Genomic DNA, 24577 nt, shown 5'->3' on the forward strand with positions numbered 1-24577 from the left:
CCCCCAACACTTTGCATCAGCAACCTTTAATTTTTTTTTCATTCTAACGGATGTAAGGTTGTATATTATTATTTCTTTTTATGATTACTAGTGAGTTTGTCTCCCCATCTACCCTCAGCAGTTGGCCTTCTTTTAAACTGTCTATTCCTATCTTTTGTCTATTTTTAAGGCAATTTTGTTTTGTTTCTATTAATTTGTTACAGTTCTTTATGTATTACAGATATTATTTACTTGTAAGTTGTAGATGTTCCAAAATTGACATTTTAATTTTGTATATGGTTTTTCATTAGAAAGTCTTAATTTTTAAAAAAAATTGTAGTTGTAGATGGACAGCATGCCATTATTTTATTGTTCATTTTTATATGGTGCTGAGGATCGAACCCAATGCTCACACATGCAAGGCAAGCGCTCTGCCACTAAGCTTCAGTCCCAGCTCAGAAAGTCTTAATTTTGATATCAAATCAATTTTTCACATTATACTCTATGATTCTTATGTAGATATTCTCCAAAGTTTCTTCTAAATTAAAATTTAATGTTTTTAATTTAGGTCTTTAATCTTTTTAATTTTTTTTCCAAATATCTAGTTCTAATAAAATCTAAGTATTCATCTGCTTTAAACACCCTCACTGCCTAGGTACACACTATCATATATCACATTCTCATATATAATTAAATCTTTGTGAGCTTACTAGTTTATTTTAGTCTACTTGCCTCCCTCGTCACAGTGTCATGATGTTTTTGTTACCATAATTAGGCTAATTTTTATTATATTAATTCCTACATGATTTACTATGGGTATTATAGGAAAGGTCAGAAATCTGTGGCTCGCAGGCTAAATCTAAGCCTTTTGCTTCTTCTAAATAAAGTTTTATTGAAACAGAGTCATGCTTATTTTTTAACATAATGTCTATGACTGCTTTCACACTAAATCAGAGTTATATAGTATTGACAGAGACCGTGTGGACTACAAAGCTGAAAATATTTTTCTCCTCCTGTATAAAGATTGCAGACCTCTGGGAATAGAAAGAGTCTATTCATTTATATTAGGCAGTCTTGCTGAATTTTCTCCATCCCAGTAATCTGATTATCGAGGATCCTTATTAAACCAGCAGTTTTAGTGTAGTCTGGGACTCTGAATTTTACTTCCATGCATGTCTAATATTGTACTTTCATTATTGATATTTACTGTAGATAGCAGTGACTTGGATCACGGTCTTTGCATCATGGCCGTGACTGAGCTTGCACTGGAACTTTCTGTGTAAAGGTGGGAGGACAAGATTGTCCAGTTGTTATGGTAATGCCCTGCCTGAGGAAGCTTTGTGCAAAGGCATGGACCCATAACAGTCTTGATATTGAGCTCAGACACCAACTGCCAGGGATACAGAATTCTAAGCATAATGTCTCCAAGTGCTGCGAACTTAAAGTCTGTATCCTTTGTGGAAACTTTCCCATAAAATCTTTTGATGATAAAACTTATGTGTTGTACTAGATCTGGGTCATTGTTCCTCCATCAGAGGACAGTGTCCCACCTTTCTCTCCGTATTTGTCTTTCTTAATCTCCTATCGCCCCTCGCCAGTTTCTAAAATTCAGCCATGGAGGTCACGGTAATTTACTGCATGTGTGTGATAGACATTATATAAGAAATTGCTTTTTCTTTTACACAAAGTAAATAGTATAGTTGTTTGAGTAGATAAAAAGTATACTGAGTTGGGTGTGTTAGCATGCATTACAATACCAGCAATTAGGTGGCTGAGGCAGGAATATACTTAAGCCCAGTAGATAGAGGCCATCTGGGTAGCATAGCAAAACATTGTCTCAAAGAGAGAAAAGCAAAACAAAAATCAGTAATTTTATGTACCAAAGACTTCTCAATCTTTGTAATTCATTTATATTTTTATATTAATCTACAGCCAGTTTTGTAATTTCAGAAATTATTTAAAGATATAGCAAGTATACTACAATTTAAGGTAGAAAAAAAAAAGCAATGGTTCTGATCTAAAGACTATAAATAAATGTTCATAAAAATATAATTACCTTCTAAATCTTTAACAGGTATGATTCAACTCATAGTCTTTTAATGCTCTACTGCTGAGCCACAACCCCAGTGGCTAAAAGCTCTACTTTTGTACTAAGTTCTACCCTTGAATTATGTTCAACTAAATAGGGTAAGAAAGAATAAAAATCAGGGGCTGTGATTGTGGCTCAGTGGCAGAGCGCTTGCCTCACATGTACGAGGCACTGGGTTTGATCCTCAGCAACACATAAAAATAAGTAAATAAAATAAAGGTATTGTGTCCATCTACAACTAAAAGTATTTTTAAAAAAGAATAAAAGTCACGACAATGTAATTAACATATCTACTAGGCACCTTCTCATGACAAATTTAAACCAAAAACTTTATGCAAGATAAAAAGGATAGAGAACCACTTACTGAAGGTACATTTTAGTCTTGAAAAAAACTAAAGTATCAGGCTTTTTATTTTAAATTTGATGTGCTAGCATCTACTAAATTAGTAATTTAGTTAAAAATCATAATATTTTAAGGGTTTCAAAATGTCATAATCCCTCATCAGAAAATCTGAAATTCTAAAGCTCTAAAAACAGATATTTTTTCATAATTCATTGGCAGCAACTAAACAGAACTGATATAAAGCTATTCATAATTCTCACTTATCTCACTTGGAATAAATATTTGCTAGAGGAAAATAACACATTTGAATATAGAGCGTCCCTCTTGTATTTATTCTTCATTGCAATTACAGGTGGCAAATGTACCATATTATTTCTCAAAGTCTAAATATTGATACACAACCAGAGTTAAGTGTTTTTCATAATGGAGTGTGGCTCTCATAATTCTAAAAACACTTAAAAAGATTTTTAATTCCTTCCTCATTTACCATTAAAAGCATCTCTTTCTTAGTACTCTAGGTACATCTCTACTTACGTTTTTATATTCTAAAACATTTATTTAAATAAATAAAAATATTACTTTCACATCAGACTCATTGTGATAAGTACTAACTTAACAGATACTTTTCTTAAAAATCACAAAAATAGTTTAAGAAAATCAAAATGTTTAAACATTTAAGTATATTAGACAATGCAACTTTTTCATTTGTAACATTAATTTACACTGTACCTTATAAGAGATCTGAACTGGAAGTTTTGTAAATTGTAATATCTTAATTCAATTGTAAACTTAGATGACAAAAAGTTAAAAAAAGGAATTTTGCAATATACAACCAGGTTCTTCTATCATTCTGGATTTCATTATCTGAAATCAAAGGCAACAAAATCATGCAATTAGGTCATAAGGAATGGAAGCACTTACTTAGGAGCAGAAGGACCCCTTGGCCAGGTTCCGTCTTCATTTTTCTGTTCTATCACTAATACCTGCAAATATGACACATAAAGGGCATTTTCCCATTATTTTTAAGTTAAAATAGGTTAAAAGATAAGCTAAATATGCTATGGAACTAAAATAATTGTGACTATTCAAAGGATACAATAGACAAAGTAAAGATATATCTGCATTTTGATTCCAAAACTAGGCAAGGGAGATAAAAAGATCTCAAGCAGAAGTCAGTAATGATAATGAGAAAAGAAGGCAAATAAAGAAAATCATTGGTTCTATAACTTTTAAGAAAGTTTAAACCAAGTAAATAGAATATAAACTCAGAAGGTATGTTTTCTATTTGTATTGGTAGCTTGTAACATACACTGCAAATAACAGATGCATAACCATTGGGTACAGCTGTTAGTCTGATCTTAGCTAAATCATTTACTATGTCATTATGTAGTTTATAGAATATTTTAATATTTAAATAAGTCACATTTATGAGAATCAAACTGAAGTTCCCTGTTGCAGCACACCCGAGGTAGATAAAAATTGCATCTAATAAATGAAAGAGTGACAATAAAGGGCTAAGGAGATGAACAGACACTTCTCAGAAGAAGATATACAATCAGTCAACAATTATATGAAAAAATGTTCAACATCTCTAGTAATTAGATAAATGCAAATCAAAATGTGCTAAGATTTCATCTCACACCAGTCAGAATGGCAGTTATCAAGAATACAAACAACAATAAGTGTTGGAGAGGATATGGGGGAAAAGGCACACTCATACATTGCTAGTGGGACTGAAAACTGGTGCAACCAATCTGGAAAGCAGTATGGGGATTCCTTAGAAAACTTGAAATGGAATGACCATTTGACCCAGCTATCCCATTCCTTGATCTATACCTAAAGGACTTAAAAATCAGTATACTATAGTAACACAGCCACATCGATGTTTATAACAGCTCAACTCATAATATTTAAATTGTGAAGATGCCCTTCAATAGATGAATGGATAAAGAAATTGTGGTATATATACACAATGGAATATTACTCAGCATTAAAAGAGAATGAAATTATAGCATTTTCAGGTAAACGAATGGAGTTGGAGAACATCATGCTAAGCAGTAAGCGAAGTAAGCCAATCCTAAAAAACCAAAGGACAAATGTTCTCTCTGATAAGTGGATGATGATCCATAATGGGGGGAGTTGGAGGAACTTTGGGCAAAGGGAAGGGGAGGGAGCTTGGGGACAGGAAAGATGGTGGAATGATATGGACATCATTACCCTAGGTATATGAGTGCACATACAGTGCAATGCTACATCGTGTACAACCAGAGAAATGAAAAGTTGTTCTGCAATTGTGTGCAATGGGTCAAAATGCATTCTGCTGTCATATATACCTAATTAGAATAAATAAATAAATTAATTTTTTAAAAATTAAAAAAAAATAAAGCGAGGGGCTGGGATTATGGCTCAGCAGTGGAGCACTCACCTAGCACGTGGGAGGCCCTGGGTTCGATCCTTAGCACCACATAAAAATAAGTAAATAAAATAAAGATATTGTGTCCAGTTACAACCAAAAAAATATAAAAATAAATAAATAAATAAAGTGAAAGGGTGAAGCAGAGCTGTACTTCATCTGAACATCCCAAATTCTTCCTTATATATTCCAGAGTAAAAAGGAAGTCTTTCTTCCAGTTTTTGCTATATGAGTTTGTGCGAAGAAGAAAAATTTACTTTTAAAATAATTACCAAAAGAAACTTGTGATAAGATAACCCAGTCAATATGATTTGAATAAATAAATATATTACAAATCTGGATACATTCTATATATTCAGTTTCATTAATTTTACTTATAGTTGTAATTTTTTAACCTATTCTACATACTTTAAACAATATACTTTTATGGACTATATGATTCCAGGTCATTTATAAATTGGCATTTTGATTCTAACCATGTAAAATATACACCTATTTCAGAACATGCAATGAATAAAACACTGATTAAAAAATTCATGAAACCATGTTGGAAGATAGTGCTAAAATATTAAAATGTATTAAAATTGTCTTTTTTAAAAAAAGTTGTATGATGTATTTGTAATAAATAACATAAAGAACAAGTGCATTGTGTGTTAGGTCCCTAAACATTAGTAACTCCATTTTGGCTCTGGGACTCCATCTTGACCTGAAACCAAAACTTATAAACTGCTAAGAAAAAGAAACTTAAGGTACCCTATCCCCTTGACCCCCGCCCCCTGCAAGGTCCCTAAACACAAAAAACTTGCTGTTACCCAACCACCTACACCCAAGGTCAATTCTAGTTTGCTCTTGTTCCTTGTCCAAAAGATATATAAGCTTCCATTCAAGTGACACTGGCTACTGCGCCTTGCAAAAGGGCAGCCTGGCAGATATTCTCTGATAATAAACTTTTGCTTGAACTCAGAGATGTGTCTCGTGGATATTTGTGCCAGCTACCCTAAAATTGTCCACCTACCATTCTGGTCCCCTCCAGGTCATATTCCTCTCCCTATCTACCAGAGACAATTAGCCATTGCTTCAATTTCAAATTATCATTCCAATATGTTTTTATATATTTTAAAGATTTATCTAATAGAATTTATGATTGATCACTTCTTTTTTTTTTTTTAAAGAGGGAGAGGGAGAGGGGGAGGGGGAAGGAGAGGGGGGGAGGGGGGGAGAGAGAGAGAGAGAGAGAGAGAGAATTTTTTAATATTTATTTTTTAGTTCTCGGCGGACACAACATCTTTGTATGTGGTGCTGAGGAACTCAGGCCACACGCATGCCAGGTGAGCGCGCTACTGCTTGAGCCACATCCCCAGCCCCATGATTGATCACTTCTGAATAAAGTTTTTCTTTACTACAACTTGTAATTTTAGTGACACATATAACATGGTCATTTGGAAAACTTAAATCAGCTATAAAACAAGAGATTTTAGCTGCAGAAAATTTCAAAATAATACATTTAACATTGTTTAGTCACAATACCTTCATTCCTAACAGTATTTGTACTGAAAACTTGATGTTTTTACAGCAACTGATATTAATGTTAAAAGGTCATCATCAGAAATAATAAAATTCATTTCTTTATTCAAATGTCTCTATATTATTCTCTGAATAAAATTTTGCTTATAATTAAAACTAAATCAAAGTGAAGACATTTTTAGAAAAATTTCAAATTTTAAATCACATACACAAAAGGAAAAAGGGAAAGTCTACCTTTTTTGGGACACTTACTTTGCCTTACTTTCTAATAAAGACCTTTGCCTTACTTTCTAATGAGGATACTTTCAGTTTTATTAAAAGAAGGATAATGTTTAGTTCATTTATCACAGAAAGAATTGCTAATTAGACAGAAAAGCTAAATTTTTTAACATTCCACGGTAGGGCCTAGGACTAAGGCAGGAATAAAGCAGGATAGCTTGACTAAGGAGACAGACTGTAGGTCTGGGAGAAGGAGGAAGCTAATTACCCCTCCTGTTCTCATAAATTGCCTGTGGTGTGGAGGTGACATAGTGTGAGGTATTTCACAGTATCTGACACTGTCTTCAGATTGAAGCCCAGGTTCCTTCTGGTGTTCCCCCAAAGTCCCTCCCTCCCCATCCTATACATCTTTAGATACACTCAGGAATTCTTCCTAAGAGCTCTCTCCAAGCTCTTTCCTCCCTTGTCTATGAAGGTATTTGCAACTGAATCTTATATTTTATTAAACATTAATATTGTATCTTAACAACCTGGTGGAGAAAAGTAAATTTCAAAAAGAAAAGAACTGTTAAAAGATCTAGAATATTTAATGAATATTCTTTGAAACATTTCAACTCAAGGACCCTTAAAGATATTCAATCTTATTATTAGATGAACTTACTCTCCTATTCTTCAGCCTAGTAAATGCATACCTTTATAGCAAGAATATCAAACTATTTAACTTCTCTAAACTTCAGGGTTGTTTTTTTTCTTTTTCAATTTGTTATTTTTAGATACATGTGGTAGCAGAATATATTTTGACATATTATACAACACAGAATAACTTGTTCCAATTAGAATCTCATTATTGTGATTATATATGATGTGGAGTTACACTGGTCATATATTCTTACATAAGAATAGGAAAGATATGTCTGATTCATTCTACTATCTTTTGTATTCCCATTCTCCCACTCTTCCTTTCATTTCCCTTTGTATAGTCCAATGAACTTCTAATCTTCCCCTTCCCTTCCCTTGTTGTGAGTTAGCATCCACATATCAGAGAGAACATTATCCCTTTGTTTTTATTATTATTATTATTATTATTTTTGTGTAAAGTTTTTTGAGTTCTTTGTACATCCTGAAAACTAATGCTCTATCTGAGGTGCTGCTGGTAAATATTTTCTCCCATTCTGTAAGCTCTCTGTTCATGTTCTTGATTGTTTCCTTTGTGGTGAAGATGATTTTTAATTTGACACAGTCTCATTTACTGACTCTTGACTTTACTTCTTGCATGCTTTAGGAGTCTTACTGAGGAAGTTTGTTCCTAAGCCGACACAATGGGGTTAGTTTTTCTTCTAGTAGGCACAGAGTCTCTGGTCAATGCCTAGGTCCTTGATCCCCTTTTAATTTTGTACAGGATGAAAGATAGGGTTCAATTTCATTCTACTAATAGGGATTTCCAGTTTTCCCAGCACCATTTGTTGAAGAGGCTATCTTTTCTACAATGTACGCTTATGGCACCTCTGTCTAGTATGAAATAACTTTATTTATGTTGGTATGACTCTATGTCTTCTAAGATTATAACTTATATTTAATTAGGATCCCATTCTTGTGGTTGAACATGATGTGGAGTTTCTTTGGTGGTATATTCATATATGAACATAGGAAAGTTATGTCCAATTCATTCTACTGTATTTCCTATTCTCATCCCCCTTCCTTCCTTCCCCTTTGTCTAATTCAGTGAACTTCTGTTCTTCCTCTCTCTGCCCTTATTGCATATTAGCACCCACATAACAAAGAGTACATTTTATCTTTGTTTTCTTGAGGGAGGATTGGCTTATTTAACTTAGCATGATAGTCTCTAGTTCCATTTACCAGCAAACGCCATAATTCCATTTTTTATGGCTGAATAATATTCCATTGTGTATAGGAACATTTTCTTTATACATTCATCTACTGAAGGGCACCTAGATTGGACACACATTATAGCTATCATGAACGGAGTTGGTATAAATATTGATATAACTGCATCACTATAGTACACTGATTTTAAGTCTTTTGGGTATATACTGAGGAGTGGGATAGGTGGGTCAAATGGTAGTTCCATTCCATATTTTCTGAGGAATCTCCATATTGTTTTCCAGGGTGGCTGCACCAATTTGCAGTTTCACCAGCAATGTATGAGTGTATGTTTTCCACCAAATCCTTGCTAACATTTATTGTTGTTTGTATTTTTGATAATTGCCATTCTGACTGGAGTGAGATGGAATGTCAGTGTAGTTTTGCTTTGCATTTCTCTAATTGCTAGAGATGTTGAATATTCTTTCATATATTTATTAATCGATTGTATTTCTTCTTCTGTGAAGTGACTGTTCAGTTATTTTGCCCATTTTTGAATGGGTTATTTGTGGGGTTTTTTTTTGAGTTCTTTATAGGAAATTAATGCTCTATCTGAGGTACTGGTGGTAAAGATTTTCTCCCATTCTGCTCTTTCTTCATGTTCTTTTCCTTGCTGTGTGAAGAAGCTTTTTAGTTTGATACCATCCCAATTTTTGATTCTTGATTTTACTTCTTGTGCTTTAGGAGTCTTATTGAGGAAGTTGGTTCCTAAGTTGACATGATGGAGAGTCTACATTTTTATTTTAGGAGTTGCAGTCTCTCTGGTCTAATGCCTAGGTCCTTGATCCACTCTGGGTTGAGTTTTTAGACTTCAGTTTTTTAATGTATACAGTGAGGAGAATAATATCCTATTACATAGGATTTCTTAAAAAATTTAGAAAATTAATTCTATATAACTTCAAATTATACTCCTTAAATTCTAATGGTAAACAATGGAAAACAGAAAAGAAGCTAAAGAAGGGAGTGTAGATTAATTGGTAGAGCTCCAATGTCCTCACTTCAGTTTCATCAGATAATTTCTCTTTTAATCCTTACATATTGGATTTTATAAGATTTTACTTAAAATATCATGGCTAAGGTAAGATTGAAAATCACTGTTTTTTTATTAAAAACTAATTTCCGTTGGTTCCTCTAGATTTTTCACAATCCAGTAATATATTATTGATGTTAGTAGTAATTTTTAATAAAATGGAACAAAACTAAACTTCTATATATTGAATCATCAGGCATTACGTTAAGTAATAAAAATTTTTACAAATATGTAATCCAACTACCAGAAGAACCTCATAGTCTAAATAAGTATACTATATATATAATTAAAGTACCAAAATGAATAATACAAAAGACATATTTGTAAATCATCATGGAAGGAGAAATTTTTCCTGAAAGTAGAAAAATCAGGGGATATTGACAAATAGAGTAAAGTCTAAGACAAAATATAATATTTGAGTAGGAATTTGAAGAATGAATAATTTGATCTGGTGTGTCTACATGATGGGATGGGATGGATAATTTGAATATTTGGATGATAAAAAGCAATTTTTGCCAGAAGAATGCAGGGAACAGGAAGAAGAGTACATCAGGCAGATAAATTATGTAGGCAAAAGTATAGTAGTATGAAATGGCATACTGTGTTCAAATGTAGTTCAGTTTGGTATTGCCACAGTAAAAAGCATAAGACAAAGTATAATCTAAAGATGCTGCAAGAATAGAGAAGAGGTTAAACCACGAGTAAGTTAAAGTTTCTGAACTTTATAGTCATTAAGGAACGAGAAAAGGTATATAAAAGGAAAACAATCAGATTTACATTTTAGAATGAATATTCTGGCACAAATAAGAATGAGTGTGGACATATAAGAGACTGAAAGTAGCAGCATTTGTTAAGAGAATATGAAAGATAAGGGCTGGGAATAGAATAAAGAGATTAACTCAAGAGATGTTTAAAAGAATCAATTGCTGATTATGATTAAAATCTTAAGTTCTCAATATGTTCATTTCTTGGGTTATGCCATTAAAGAAAGACCAAGTTGGGAGATGATACCTACTAGTAAGGGTTGGCAAACTATGGTCCACTTAGTGTGTTATACTGCTAAAAATAGTTTTATGGTAACACAGTCATGCACACTTGTTTATATATTGGCTATGGCTGCTTTCATGCTATTACAAGGGCAGTTACAGTTACAAAGACTTCATGGCCTGTAGAAACTAACATATTTATTACTTGAACTTCACAGGAAGTCTGCTGACCCAGTTTGTACTATTAACTGCTTTTTAAAAAAAAAACATAAATAATTTCTTCTTAACAAGTAGATTATTCATAAGTTCAAGGAAATCAGAAGTTATAGTTACTGACCAGCATGGGTAGAAATGAGAAGAGACAGAAGGTGAAGACAGTAGAACCCACTATATATTACAGGATATTCATTAAAATTTGTGAATCCAACAAGTTTCATGTGTAATATGCTTAAAATAAACATTATTTTTAAATAATACCTGTCCTTGGTATAAGCCAGCATCCTGAATGGTGCTGTCTGGTTTATTCAGTGGTTCAAATGTATTACTCATGTATTTGTTCCACAATCTGGTCTCCTTTTCATCTGGAATATTGAAGATTTTTCTTATTTCCTTTTCAATTGTATCTAGATTTAAGAAGGAAAGATATGTCAATATAATAAATTTTAAAAACATACCATGAAAAGCTAGATGTTTACCTGAATACAAGATCTAACCTTAAAATAAGAATAGAATAGCAAGAACAGATGAACATATATGTGAAAAATATTTAAAGAAAAACACAACAAATACACAAAAAAAGTTTGTAAAACCAGTTGTGGTTTATAGGGAAAAAAAAATAATTGTAACTAGGACAAATGATTACTTGAAAAATTAAAGACCTCAAAAGGTAAAAAGTTCATTCACACAACACTAAAGTATAATTTGTTTTACAAGATGGACTTGAATTTTTGATTAATTACAAAATCAAAATATTTTCTGTGGATATGTACAAATTAAAGTATGATTAAAAGATGCTACTAATTTACTACATAAAAATTTAAGAATAATTTATACTACAGAAAATAATTTATAGTTTGAATAGCTAACTAGATCATACAGACACAAAATGAAAAGGAATGTCCCTTGCTTGATGGGAAGTGTGTATTTGTCAAAATTTCTTATATTCAAGGTAAAACTATACATTTTCCTTAATCTTAATTCAAATATTTTTGAGTATTTTTTATACCAGTAGCTTAAGTTGCATAAAATAAGATATAAGATTATCTCTATATCTGAAGGTACAAATGTAATTATGTTTCAGTACCTATAGTTAAATGAACCTTTTAAGATTTTGAAATAAACGAAAGAAATACTGGACAGTATTATCGCAGCTAATTGGTTAATAACTTGCCTAACAGACTCAAGAAATCTGAATAAAATATTTAATGATATGATGAAATATGGAATAATATAAAATTTAGAATAGTTGGTTAGTTTTGGGAAAACCATTGTTTGTAAAACACTCAACTTCGTAATGTATGTTCTTTTAAGAAACTTAAAAAGCTATACCTATTCTACATAAATTTATCCCAATGTTTATATTTATATTCTATTTAGCAGCTAAATTTCGGTAATAGTCTTGTAATCAATGAAATTTTGATAGGGTATTAAATTAATAGTAAATATTGCAGTGGATCTCAAAACAAAGCACATTAAGCAGAAATTTAAATAATGACATAATATTAAATGAATGATCAGTACTGCTTTCTGTCTTTCTATATATTTTTTCTGTTCTTATTAAAATAGAAATGTGTAAGAAAAACGCATTCATCATCACTATTTTGGATTAAGATTCCAAAATGACACACCTGTATAAATAGTTGTTCCCCTTATTCCTATCAAGGGAAAGGAAGAAGCCAAAGAAGTTTCGTCTTTCTATAAAAATGAATACATTTCTCCTGACTGCAGAAATAGTTTTTGTTCATTGCAAAAATACTGAAAATACTGACATCTACCAAGAAATAATCACCGTTAACATTCTAATGTCTTTTCCGGACATTTTTTTCTATTACGACATACAGATATTTATGTACATAATATATAGTATATACAATAACACATGGAAATTTCGTCTTCATTAAGTTTTGTAATCTAGTTCTATATAGGGAAAGAACATAAGAGGTATAAGGAATAGCAATCCAAAGGCCTTGAAATGGGAATGTGCTTGGCATGTTTTAGAAGAGAGCAAGGCACATGAAAGTGGCTGAGGTATAATGAATGAGATAGAAATGAAACCTAAAGGTATTTCTGTACATTACATAGAATTTTGTGGGCTATCAGAGAATTTTAATTTCATTCTGAGTAAGAAAGGAAGCCACGGAGGAGCTTTGGAGAATTAAGTGAAATGACAGGACTGACATTCTTCATGTTCACTTTTATAGATGGCAGGAGTTTCAAGGGTGGGAGACAAGGCTATGGAAGTAATACAAAACAAAGTGGTAGAAACGGAAGAAGTGTTTAGATTTAAGTGATGAGACAGAGGATGGACTGTAAAGTATTTGAGGGTGAAAAATAAAGGAATCAGAATGATACCAATGTTCTTGACCTTAGCAACCTGAATAAGTGGCCATTACTGAGTTGAGGAAGAATGAACGGGATTTTGGAGTGAGGGTGAAGAGTTTCACCTTATAAATGATAATTATCTTGAGGATTTTACGAATATACAAGTAAAGATCTGGAGTAGATGAAACTAGAATTAGGAAGAATTAGGGGCAAGACATACAAATTTAAAAGATATTGAAAATACTGATGAATCACCAAGAAAAAGAAAAGAGATCCAAGTACTCAGCATGGAGATACTGATATTTTGAGATCAGGAATATGAAGACAATCTTACAAAGGATTCTCACAAGATGCAGCTAGGAAGAAACTGTGCCCTGTAAACCACAAGAAAATAAAGTGTTTCTAGACAGAAAGTAGTTTACTGTGCTAAATTTTGTTGGCTGGCAGGTTAAGAAGATGGGACACTCCTAAATTACCATTGAACTTAGAAATAGGGAGGTCATCAGAGACCATGATAGAAGGAATGTCTAGGGAGTGGTAACATTAATGTGACTGGCTAGAGAGAGAATGGGAGCAGATGAGCCAGAAAGCAAGATACAGAAACTGAGATGGGCAAGTACAGTTACATATGACAGCCTAGACAATAACTGTGGGAACTGGTAGCTGAGGTTAAGTGCAAGTCAAGATGACTGCGGTTGAGAATTCCCAGAGATTGAGAGGATTTTTTTTTCCATATATTAATTGGATTCTATTAGCCAGTTAATGAAAAGCTACAGAAAGAGGAAATAAACAAATAGACAATAGAAATAAATTATGACAAACATTTCTAGTAGGAATATTTAATAAGAGTGCCAACCAATTTTATTAATAAATTTTACAAAGTATTTTTCAAAAAGTTTTAGAACAAAAATTCTGCTTTTAGTGGTTAGCCTTTAAGAAATATAAAATCTAATTTTATTATCTTACTGGAGCATGTTCACTACACTAAGACATCAATTTAGGGAGAAAAATATTCAAAGGCAAGTATTTTAAACCCTTATATGGCAGATTATTTAGTTTTTGACTATGGCTTCTATCATTCTACTATAAATCAATATAGACAGTATTAGCTGAAAACAGAACATTTATTAATTTAGTGATAATGAAAGCCAGAAAATTATATGTTTTTAAAAAAATAAAACTTGTGGCACTAGGTGATTAACCCAGAGGCACTCTATCACTAAGCTACATCCTCATCCCTTTTCATTTTTGAGAAAGGGTCTCACCAAGTTGCAGAGGCTGGGCTTGGACTTGTCTTCTTACCTCAGTCTCCTGAGCGGCTGGGATTACAAGTGTGTACCAGAAATTATATTTCTTAATCCTGTTTATATAATTAATGTAACCATTTCATGTACATGACTTTTTTGATCATTTTCAACCAAGATTTTTATTTTTTTTTAAATTTTTTATTGTTGGTTGTTCAAAACATTACAAATTTCTTGACATATCATATTCTACACTTTGATTCAAGTGGGTTATGAACTCCCACCTTCACCCCATACACAGATTGCAGAATCACATCAGTTACACATCCATTGATTTATATATTGCCATACTAGTGTCTGTTGTGCTCCGCTGCCTTTCCCATCCTCCACCCTCCCCCCTCCCCACCCCTCCTCTCTCTCTACCCCCTCCACTGTATAACCCTGAGGGTCTCCTTCCATTTCCATGCAATTTCCCTTCTCTCTCCCTTTCCCTCCCACCTCTCATCCCTGTTAAATGTTAATCTTCTTCTCCTGCTCTTCGTCCCTACTCTGATCATAGTTACTCTCCTTATATCAAAGAAGACATTTGGCATTTGTTTTTTAGGGATTGGCTAGCTTCACTTAGCATAATCTGCTCTAATGCCATCCATTTCCCTGCAAATTCTATGATTTTGTCATTTTTTAATGCAGAGTAATACTCCATTGTGTATAAATGCCACATTTTTTTTTATCCATTCGTCTATTGAAGGGCATCTAGGTTGGTTCCACAGTCTTGCTATTGTGAATTGTGCTGCTATGAACATCGATGTAGCAGTGTCCCTGTAGCATGCTCTTTTTAGGTCTTTAGGGAATAGACCAAGAAGGGGAATAGCTGGGTCAAATGGTGGCTCCATTCCCAGCTTTCCAAGAAATCTCCATACTGCTTTCCAAATTGGCTGCACCAATCTGCAGTCCCACCAGCAATGTACAAGTGTACCCTTTTCCCCACATCCTCGCCAGCACTTGTTGTTGTTTGACTTCATAATGGCTGCCAATCTTACTGGAGTGAGATGGTATCTTAGGGTGGTTTTGATTTGCATTTCTCTGGCAGGTAGAGATGGTGAGCATTTTTTCATGTACTTGTTGATTGACTGTATGTCCTCCTCTGAGAAGTGTCTGTTCAGGTCCTTGGCCCATTTGTTGATTGGGTTGTTTGTTCTCTTATTGTCTAATTTTTTGAGTTCTTTGTATACTCTGGATATTAGGGCTCTATCTGAAGTGTGAGGAGTAAAGATTTGTTCCCAGGGTGTAGGCTCCCTATTTACCTCTCTTATTGTTTCTTTTGCTGAGAAAAAACTTTTTAGTTTGAGTAAGTCCCATTTGTTGATTCTAGTTATTAACTTTTGTGCTATGGGTGTCCTATTGAGGAATTTGGAGCCCGACCCCACAGTATGTAGATCGTAGCCAACTTTTTCTTCTATCAGACGGCGTGTCTCTGATTTGATATCAAGCTCCTTGATCCATTTTGAATTCACTTTTGTGCATGGCGAGAGAAAGGGATTCAGTTTCATTTTGTTGCATATGGATTTCCAGTTTTCCCAGCACCATTTGTTGAAGATGCTATCCTTCCTCCATTGCATGCTTTTAGCCCCTTTATCAAATATAAGATAGTTGTAGTTTTGTGGATTGGTTTCTGTGTCCTCTATTCTGTACCATTGGTCCACCCGCCTGTTTTGGTACCAGTACCATGCTGTTTTTGTTACTATTGCTCTGTAGTATAGTTTGAAGTCTGGTATCGCTATACCGCCTGATTCACACTTCCTGCTTAGCATTGTTTTTGCTATTCTGGGTCTTTTATTTTTCCATATGAATTTCATGATTGCTTTCTCTATTTCTACAAGAAATGCCGTTGGGATTTTGATTGGCATTGCATTAAACCTATAGAGAACTTTTGGTAATATCGCCATTTTGATGATGTTAGTTCTGCCTATCCATGAACAGGGTATATTTTTCCATCTTCTAAGATCTTCTTCTATTTCTCTCTTTAGGGTTCTGTAGTTTTCATTGTATAAGTCTTTCACCTCTTTTGTTAGGTTGATTCCCAAGTATTTTATTTTTTTTGAAGATATTGTGAATGGAGTGGTTGTCCTCATTTCCATTTCAGAGGATTTGTCGCTGATATACAGGAATGCCTTTGATTTATGCGTGTTGATTTTATATCCTGCCACTTTGCTGAATTCATTTATTAGCTCTAATAGTTTCTTTGTAGACCCTTTTGGGTCTGCTAGGTATAGAATCATATCATCTGCAAATAGTGATAATTTAAGTTCTTCTTTTCCTATTTTTTATGCCTTTAATTTCTTTCGTCTGTCTAATTGCTCTGGCCAGTGTTTCGAGAACTATGTTGAACAGAAGTGGAGAGAGAGGGCATCCCTGCCTTGTTCCAGATTTTAGAGGGAATGCCTTCAGTTTTTCTCCATTCAGAATGATGCTAGCCTGAGGCTTAGCATAGATTGGTTTTACAATATTGAGGTATGTTCCTGTTATCCCTAGTTTTTCTAGAGGTTTGAACATAAAGGGATGCTGTACTTTGTCAAATGCTTTTTCCGCATCTATCGAGATGATCATATGGTTCTTATTTTTAAGTCTATTGATGTGGTGAATAACATTTATTGATTTCCGTATATTGAACCAGCCTTGCATCCCAGGGATGAATCCTACTTGATCATGGTGCAAAATTTTTTTGATATGTTTTTGTATCCGATTCACCAGAATTTTATTGAGGATTTTTGCATCTAGGTTCATTAGAGATATTGGTCTGTAGTTTTCTTTCTTTGAAGTCTTTGTCTGGTTTAGGTATCAGGGTGATGTTGGCCTCGTAGAATGAATTTGGAAGTTCTCCCTCTTTTTCTATTTCCTGAAGTAGCTTGAAAAGTATTGGTATTAGTTCTTCTTTAAAGGTTTTGTAAAATTCTGCTGTATACCCATCCGGTCCTGGGCTTTTCTTAGTTAGTAGTCTTTTTATGGTTTCTTCTATTTCCTCAATTGATATTGGTCTGTTTAGGTTGTCTATATCCTCCTGACTCAATCTGGGCAGATCATATGACTTAAGAAATTTATCTATGCCTTCACTATCTTCTAATTTATTGGAGTATAAGGATTCAAAATAGTTTTTGATTATCTTCTGTATTTCTGAAGTGTCTGTTGTGATATTGCCTTTTTCATCCCGTATGCTAGTAATTTGAGTTCTCTCCCTTCTTCTCTTCGCTAGCATCGCTAAGGGTCTGTCGATTTTGTTTATTTTTTCAAAGAACCAACTTTTAGTTTTGTCAATTTTTTCAATTGTTCTTTTGTTTCGATTTCATTAATTTCAGCTCTGATTTTAATTATTTCTTGCCTTCTCAACCAAGATTTTTTAAAAGGGAAAATTCCATTCATTTTTATTATCCAAAACATGTTTCAAAAGTCATGTTCTTTAGAAAAGTAAAAATCAGTCCAATTAAAATGAACATTATTTTACCATGCACAAACTGTGTAAGGTACCAGTTAAGAAGAAGATTTTCAGATAAGAGCCCTGGTTAATGAAATTAAAAACTGGCTCTCCCAGGGCTGAGGTTGTGGCTCAGCAGTAGAGTGCCCGCCTAGCACATGCGGGGCACTAAATTCCATCCTCAGCACCACATAAAAATAAAATAAAGGTATTGTGTCCAACTACAACTAAAAAAAAAAAAAATGGCTCTCCCATTTGCTATCAGGGTGAACTGAAGTAGATGAAAGCCTAAGCTTCATCATGTTTAACATGAGGCTTTATGGTTGTTAAGGTTCAAATAACAGCATTCCTGAAAAGTGCCTAAAACCATATTAAGTGTTCAATAGCTGTTATGTTGTATGATAAGTATAACTATAGAAGCCTCTAAAATGCCTGGTTCAATTAACTTTAATTTTTGCAGAACTTTTTAAACTAAAACCTATCGTAAAAAATTGAGAGTTAGCAGACATACATATGCATTGATATTTTATACTCTGATACTTCTCATTCAATTCTATTTACTCTCAAAACTGTCTAAAAAGACACCAAAGTAATGACTGCCAGTTGGAAAAACATTGATCTAACAGGATAAGAATTTGTATAGAAAATTTAAGTTCATATTCAATTTTAAGAAATATATTCAATGTATGAGGCATTTTGAAAAGTAGAATATTTCAGACTGCTGATTAAAATCTATACTAGTTCATAAAGTTTTTGGAGCAGAGATCCTTTACAAATTGAATTTCTCCCTGACAAATTCTTACTTGGTACTTAACATGAGAACTATAAAATGCTTGTTATGAATTCAGAAATTAAACCATTTACTAATTTTCATAAAGTTAAAACATTAAGTAAATCATCTAAAATAACGTTTCTTATGGTTTCATTTCTAATTTTCCTGTTAAACTATTTAGATACTTTAACAAGAAAAGTATGTAAATATGAAACTATCTATAGTCTCACCAAGTTGCAGAAGCTGGGCTTGGATGTATGTAAATATGTAAATATTATGTATGTAAATATGAAACTATGAAGAAAATATCAAACTTTAAAAATATCTAGAAAACTTTATCAACTAATTTTAGAGATAGCTTCTCATTTATATTCCAATTGGCTGCAAATTGCAGGGATTAGTTTCTGAATTAATTTTAATGAACAAATTTTATTAGAAAGACAGATTCTGATTGTGCACAGATCACCACAATTAACATAATTTTCACAATTTGAAAACATCTAGTTCTTAATATGTAGTAATGTTTTATTATCTTAAATATATTCTAAAAATCTGGGAACTCAAAATGTGAAATAACTTATCCATAATAAATTATAATGAGTTTACTGAAATTCAACCTTGAACTTATAAATGTTCCAGCTAAATAAAGATGGGAGAATAAAGAATTCATGATATAATATTTTTATTTGGTAAAAATATTAGAATTAATGTTTTGAAGAATGTTACTATTTCATAATATATATAGGTTAAAAGTACTTTCCTGCTATGAAATTGAAAGTGGTAAAAGCCAAATGACCTCACCAGCTAAGCAAGCACTGTAACAGGGAGCTAAATCCCAGCCCTTATTTACTTTAATGTTCTTAATGATAGGTTCGGATAAGGTAATCTTATTCAGTGTTATAATTAATAAATGTGCTAATCTCTCTTCCATGCCGAGTTCTACATGTCATGTATCCTTCTCCATTGTTTACATTTTCCAAAAAGATCAATATTATCACCACTAATCTTGTTTTATAAAATCATTATTTAAAATGAAACAATCATTTTTTGTATTTTTTATTTTGACTTATAGTTTATAAAAGTACTGTAATTTTTATTACATTCACAATAATTTATTTTTTAAACTTTATTGAATGTATTCTTGATTTTAAAATAAAACATGGCTGTTTAAATAGAATGAAAATTTTGTATATTTTAAATATATATATAAAGATATATAAAGATAAGGAAAGAAATAAAATCCACTGATATTTGTGATTATGATTCCCTAAGTTATTCATTCACAACAAAAATATCAATGTGTCATAATAATGTTAAGCCTGTTGCTTTAACTACTAAATTGTATTTAGAATACAAAATAAATTGAGAGAAAAATGGAAATAGGCCATTGCCATTTTCACTGCTACTTAACCAAATTTTTATTTAAAGTTCTACCTTAATTTACATTTTATAGAAGACATGACATATATTTTTAAGTACTAAGTTAAAAAAATAACCATGATTTTTTTAAAGCAAAGTGACACAAATGTTAAGCAAAGTGAAACAAATGTTAAGCTCATTAAACAAATGGAAAACAAGAGTAAGAAATAATAAATAATTCATCTCTAAGCTAAGATATATTGTGTTAAGGTTAAGAATCTGTGATGTTTATGAATAAGTCCTTAAAATGGTTATCATTCATTTGCATATAAAAAGAGAATTATAACTAAATATCTAATAGCAATGGTTTAAAAAGAGATAGGATCTTGGGGCTGGAATTGTAACTCAGCAGTAGAACGCTTGCCTTGTACACGTGAGGCACTGCAGTAGATTCCCAGCACCACATATAAATAAGCAAAATAAAGAATCAACAACTTAAAAAAAAAAAAAAAAGTTAAAAAAAAAAAGATAGGATCTTGCATTACCTATTGTGTCAGCTTTGCTAAATCTTCGAGTTACAACATTGTTCATGTTTCCATTTTCACAGAGCTTCAGTTCTGTGAGGTACACTTCCACTTTGCAGTGCTTCACAAACATACCCTGTTCAACCACCTAAAAGAATGGGAACAAATCAGTTTCACCTATATCAAAATATTTCATTCTTAAAGCAATATATTTCTCTAAAAAGGCTTTAGAAAAAAGCTGCAGATATCTAATGGAAATCAATTAACTATTAAAACTTGTAAATATAAAACAAAAGATACTATTATAGCTGAAAGTTAAAAAACACATTTTTGGAAATTTTAGCAAAATATGAATAATTATGATTTAAAACATTGTGAAAGGCAGCCTACTGGTTTATAAAGAAACTTTGGTACACTATAAACAGTGAATACATTTAGTTTTTATGATTAGAAAGTTTACCCAAAATGACTGCATGTATTTTTTTCTCTAGATAATACGTGTCAGTATACAAATGCACCTCTGATTAAAGACACAAACATACATCTAGCTTTTAGTAGTAATCCCCAAACAGAAAACCTTTAAAAAGTTTTATACAATTTAAACAACTGCTATATTATTACTCTGTATGTTAAAATAAATATTTTAAAATGGTAACTCAAAATTACTGCTGCCAAAATACTCGGCTATTGCTCTGTAACTGATATGTTAGTTTCATTCTAAAATGACTTTCTTTGACCTTTACATGCATGCTTAGTAATTCTATGCAATTGATTTTTTTTTTTTTTAAAAGAAGCTGTCACACATGCAAGCAATAAAGTATAAAGAGAGAAAATATTTATATATTAGGGTCACCTTTTAAATAAGTATAATTCCTTTTGATCTTCTAAAGGTTAACTGTAGGATTTCAGTCATGAATACTGTTTCTGAAAATAGTAATAGGCCTGATATGTGATACATTAGACAAATATGGTGAAAGGGAGGCTCCAAAATAACTTATATGTACTCACAAGCTGACATCAATTCAATATGTGACTTACAAATTCATTTTTCACTTTCAGGGAATCTGTTTTCAGCTCAAAAAATTAAAAGAGCTTAGCTATTATTTACTGTATAATCTAATATGAATTTTTACACTGTCATATTAAATTCTCTTAATCATGTTACAAATTTCTAAAACAGATTATGGCCTACATCTCTCCCTCTGTTAATAAACTTAATTCATTTTATAAAATTAATAAATTATTATTTTATAAAATTAATAATTTTATAAGACTACTGGTAGCTATATTTAAGTAGAGAAAAACTAGGAATCATATTTGATTCTTATCAAACAGAAATTTTGGCTCTGGGACTCAATATCTGAGTAAAATCCTAAAATAGTATTACTTACTAAACATTTTTGGATTGCTAAAACTGAGGTAAACTGCAGGCCTCATTTATATTTAAAAAACAAAAAAAAAAAAAAAAAAAGAGAGAAATAGGATAAATAAAAAAATAAGAAAACCCCTCATTAGGAGTTACATTGAGGAATCTATTTTACAAATAAGCACAGGTTTTTATTTTTTGTTTTTAATTGAGAATCAATTTTCAGAATACTAATAGATATTTTTTCTGAAAAGAACCTAGTCATTGAATTGTCAGAAAGTCATTGGAAAATCTATAAAAGCAGCCGGGCATGGTAGCTCATACTTTTAATCCCAGCAACTTCAGAATTTGAAGCAGGAGGTCACCAAGTTCAAGGCCAGCCAGGGGAACTTAGTGAAACCTTATCTCAAAATAAAAATATAAAGGGCTGAGGATGTAGTGGTAGAGCACCCCTGAGTTCAATGCTCTGTCTAAACTTCTCACAGTATTCAAGGCCCTTTAGGTTTTCATTAATATTCATAAAGTCTTATAGCTTCTACCTACTGCTCACCTCCAAAGTCATCACATTTCAATTTTTGATATGTCAGCACCCTACACCTAGGTACCAAAATCAATATCAGTTACCTTTTGCTGCATAAAAAACTGCCTTGAGACTTAGCAGATTAATCCAGCAACATTTTCTCATGTCACTTCTAAGGGTCAAGAATCTGGGAGCAGTTTAGCTGGGTTGATCTGGTTTGGGATTTCTCATGAGGTTTCTGTAAAAACTGTGGGCTGGGGATTTAATCATCTGAAAACTCAACTAGGCCCAGACAATCCACTTCCAAGCTTACAACTTAGGCCTCCTTCCTCTTTATTAGCATAGATCTCAGTTACTCACCATAGGTTTTCTGAGTGATCTTGCCATATGCAGTTGAATTCCCCCAAGTGAGATATGAGAACTAAAGTGCATGCACACTCAAGATGTAAGCTGCAGTGTCTTTTATAACCTAATCTTGAAGTAATATACCATTGGTTCTCTATATACCAACGGTCACACAAACATCATACAACACGGAAGGGAACCCAAAGATGTAGATATGAGGGGTTGAAGAATATAGGGGGTCATTTTAGAAACTTCTATAAGTTACATAGTTTTATATATATTTTGAACTTCATAATAAATTATTAATGTTTTAAACAATTCATACTAACATTTATTCACAATATTTACTACAAGTCTGCTGATAAAAAAATCCTATCAGTTTAAATTTATCTGAAAATGGCTCCTTTCCCTTTCATTTCCAAATGATTCTTTCCATAATCACAGAATTCTATTCTGGAGTTGCTACTGTTAGGAATTATATTTCTCCATTTTCAACATTTTTTATTAGGTATGATTTTGTTAATATATTCTCAGGTTGGATTCACAGCATTTCTTGTGTGTTAAACTAATTCACTGTATTCCATGTATTCTTTACTTTTGTCTAAATTTTCCATTCTTTTGCCTAATTTCTAGATTGTATATGGTCCACTGACATTATCATTTAGTCTACAAATTCTCATTTACTTAGCATAATATCCAAATACTAAGTTCAATATTTTTTCATATTTTCAGTTTTAGAATTACATCTGGTTGTTAATCTTACCCTACTTTTCAATTATTGCCCTTTTTTGAGCATAACACATGTAGTTTAAAGTTTCTGTCTAATAACTCCATTAATTGGATTTCTTATGGGTCTGTTTCTTTCCTTTTTTTTTTTTTTTTTAAAGAGAGAGGGAATTTTAATATTTATTTATTTTTTAGTTTTCGGCGGACACAACATCTTTGTTTGTATGTGGTGCTGAGGATTGAACCCTGGCTGCATGCATGCCAGGCGAGCGCGCTACCGCTTGAGCCACATCCCCAACCCTTATGGGTCTGTTTCTATTGCTTATTGTTTTTCTTGGATTTTGGTCTTAGTGTATTTCTTGTTTATATGTTTTCATAGTAGCTTGTTATTAAAATTAAGTGTCCAAATTTCTAAGTGAAACATTTTAGAGATTATTTGAGGCCTGAGAAGATGTGTAACTTTGTTTCTGCATAATAACTAAGACTATTATCAACTCTAGATTCTTTAAGTAATCATTCTATAATTCCAAGTTGAACTTTCTACTCTCTAAGGGCAGTCTGTTTACTTCAAGTGAAGTTCACCTGCATCAGTCACATGGGTATAATAAAAATGTCAATTCCTACATTTAGTGATTCAATTTTGGGGGAAGATTCATCTTTAATAAGGGCTCAAGCAGTTTTGTGCAAATTAAAGTTTGAAAACTATTTTTCAGGTTCAGGGAATTCCAGTCACCTTATTAAAAATAAAAGTAGGGTCTTCTAATAGACTTCTCAAATTTCTTTCTTTTTACTTATGAATTTTTTTAATTTCTTATTTTATTTTTTTCTCACTTTAATTTGCTTATCAAACAAATTTTAAGAAATATCAGTAAGGCCTCTTTTAAAGAGTAATGGCCAAAGATGTCAATTTTATCACTCCAAAAAATTAACAATAAAAGAGAGTAATGAAAATAAGAATAAAAATGAGTAATGGCAATGAAACTGTTAGGTGACCTGGTACCACAGTAAAAACTTGTAGGATATAATATGATACATGTATAAGGAAAAAAAATAATATAGTTTAATACATTTGAAGATATTTTGGTCACAGATTTTCCTTTATCCTGGGAAATAAGTTCTTTTAGAATGGTTACACAGCTAAATGGGCAATCTTTCAATTGGTCAAAACACTCAATTCTCCAGGAATGATAAAGCACCTAGACTAATCTCTATTTATATAAATTATCAATACAAATGTAAGGTTAGCT

The 24577-nt window shown here is 32.3% G+C and overlaps 1 protein-coding gene across 5 annotated transcripts in view; it reads right to left on the bottom strand.

The window, feature by feature from the left end:
- Positions 1 to 24577, bottom strand: part of Usp15 (ubiquitin specific peptidase 15) — a 122470-nt gene that overhangs the window by 59426 nt on the left and 38467 nt on the right. For all 5 annotated transcript variants that reach the window (XR_011707062.1, XM_027925817.3, XM_027925808.3 and 2 more), the window contains exons 4-6: positions 20395 to 20521; positions 10942 to 11087; positions 3333 to 3394 (exon numbers count right to left, since the gene is read on the bottom strand). Coding sequence is in view for 4 of the 5 variants with exons in the window: in XM_027925817.3 (XP_027781618.1) it covers positions 3333 to 3394; positions 10942 to 11087; positions 20395 to 20521 (335 nt within the window). In the remaining variant the exon portion in view is untranslated. The remainder of the gene's footprint in view (positions 1 to 3332; positions 3395 to 10941; positions 11088 to 20394; positions 20522 to 24577) is intronic.

Source organism: Marmota flaviventris, chromosome 3, assembly GCF_047511675.1.
Source record: "Marmota flaviventris isolate mMarFla1 chromosome 3, mMarFla1.hap1, whole genome shotgun sequence".
In the NCBI taxonomy this organism is placed as follows: Eukaryota; Metazoa; Chordata; class Mammalia; order Rodentia; family Sciuridae; genus Marmota; species Marmota flaviventris.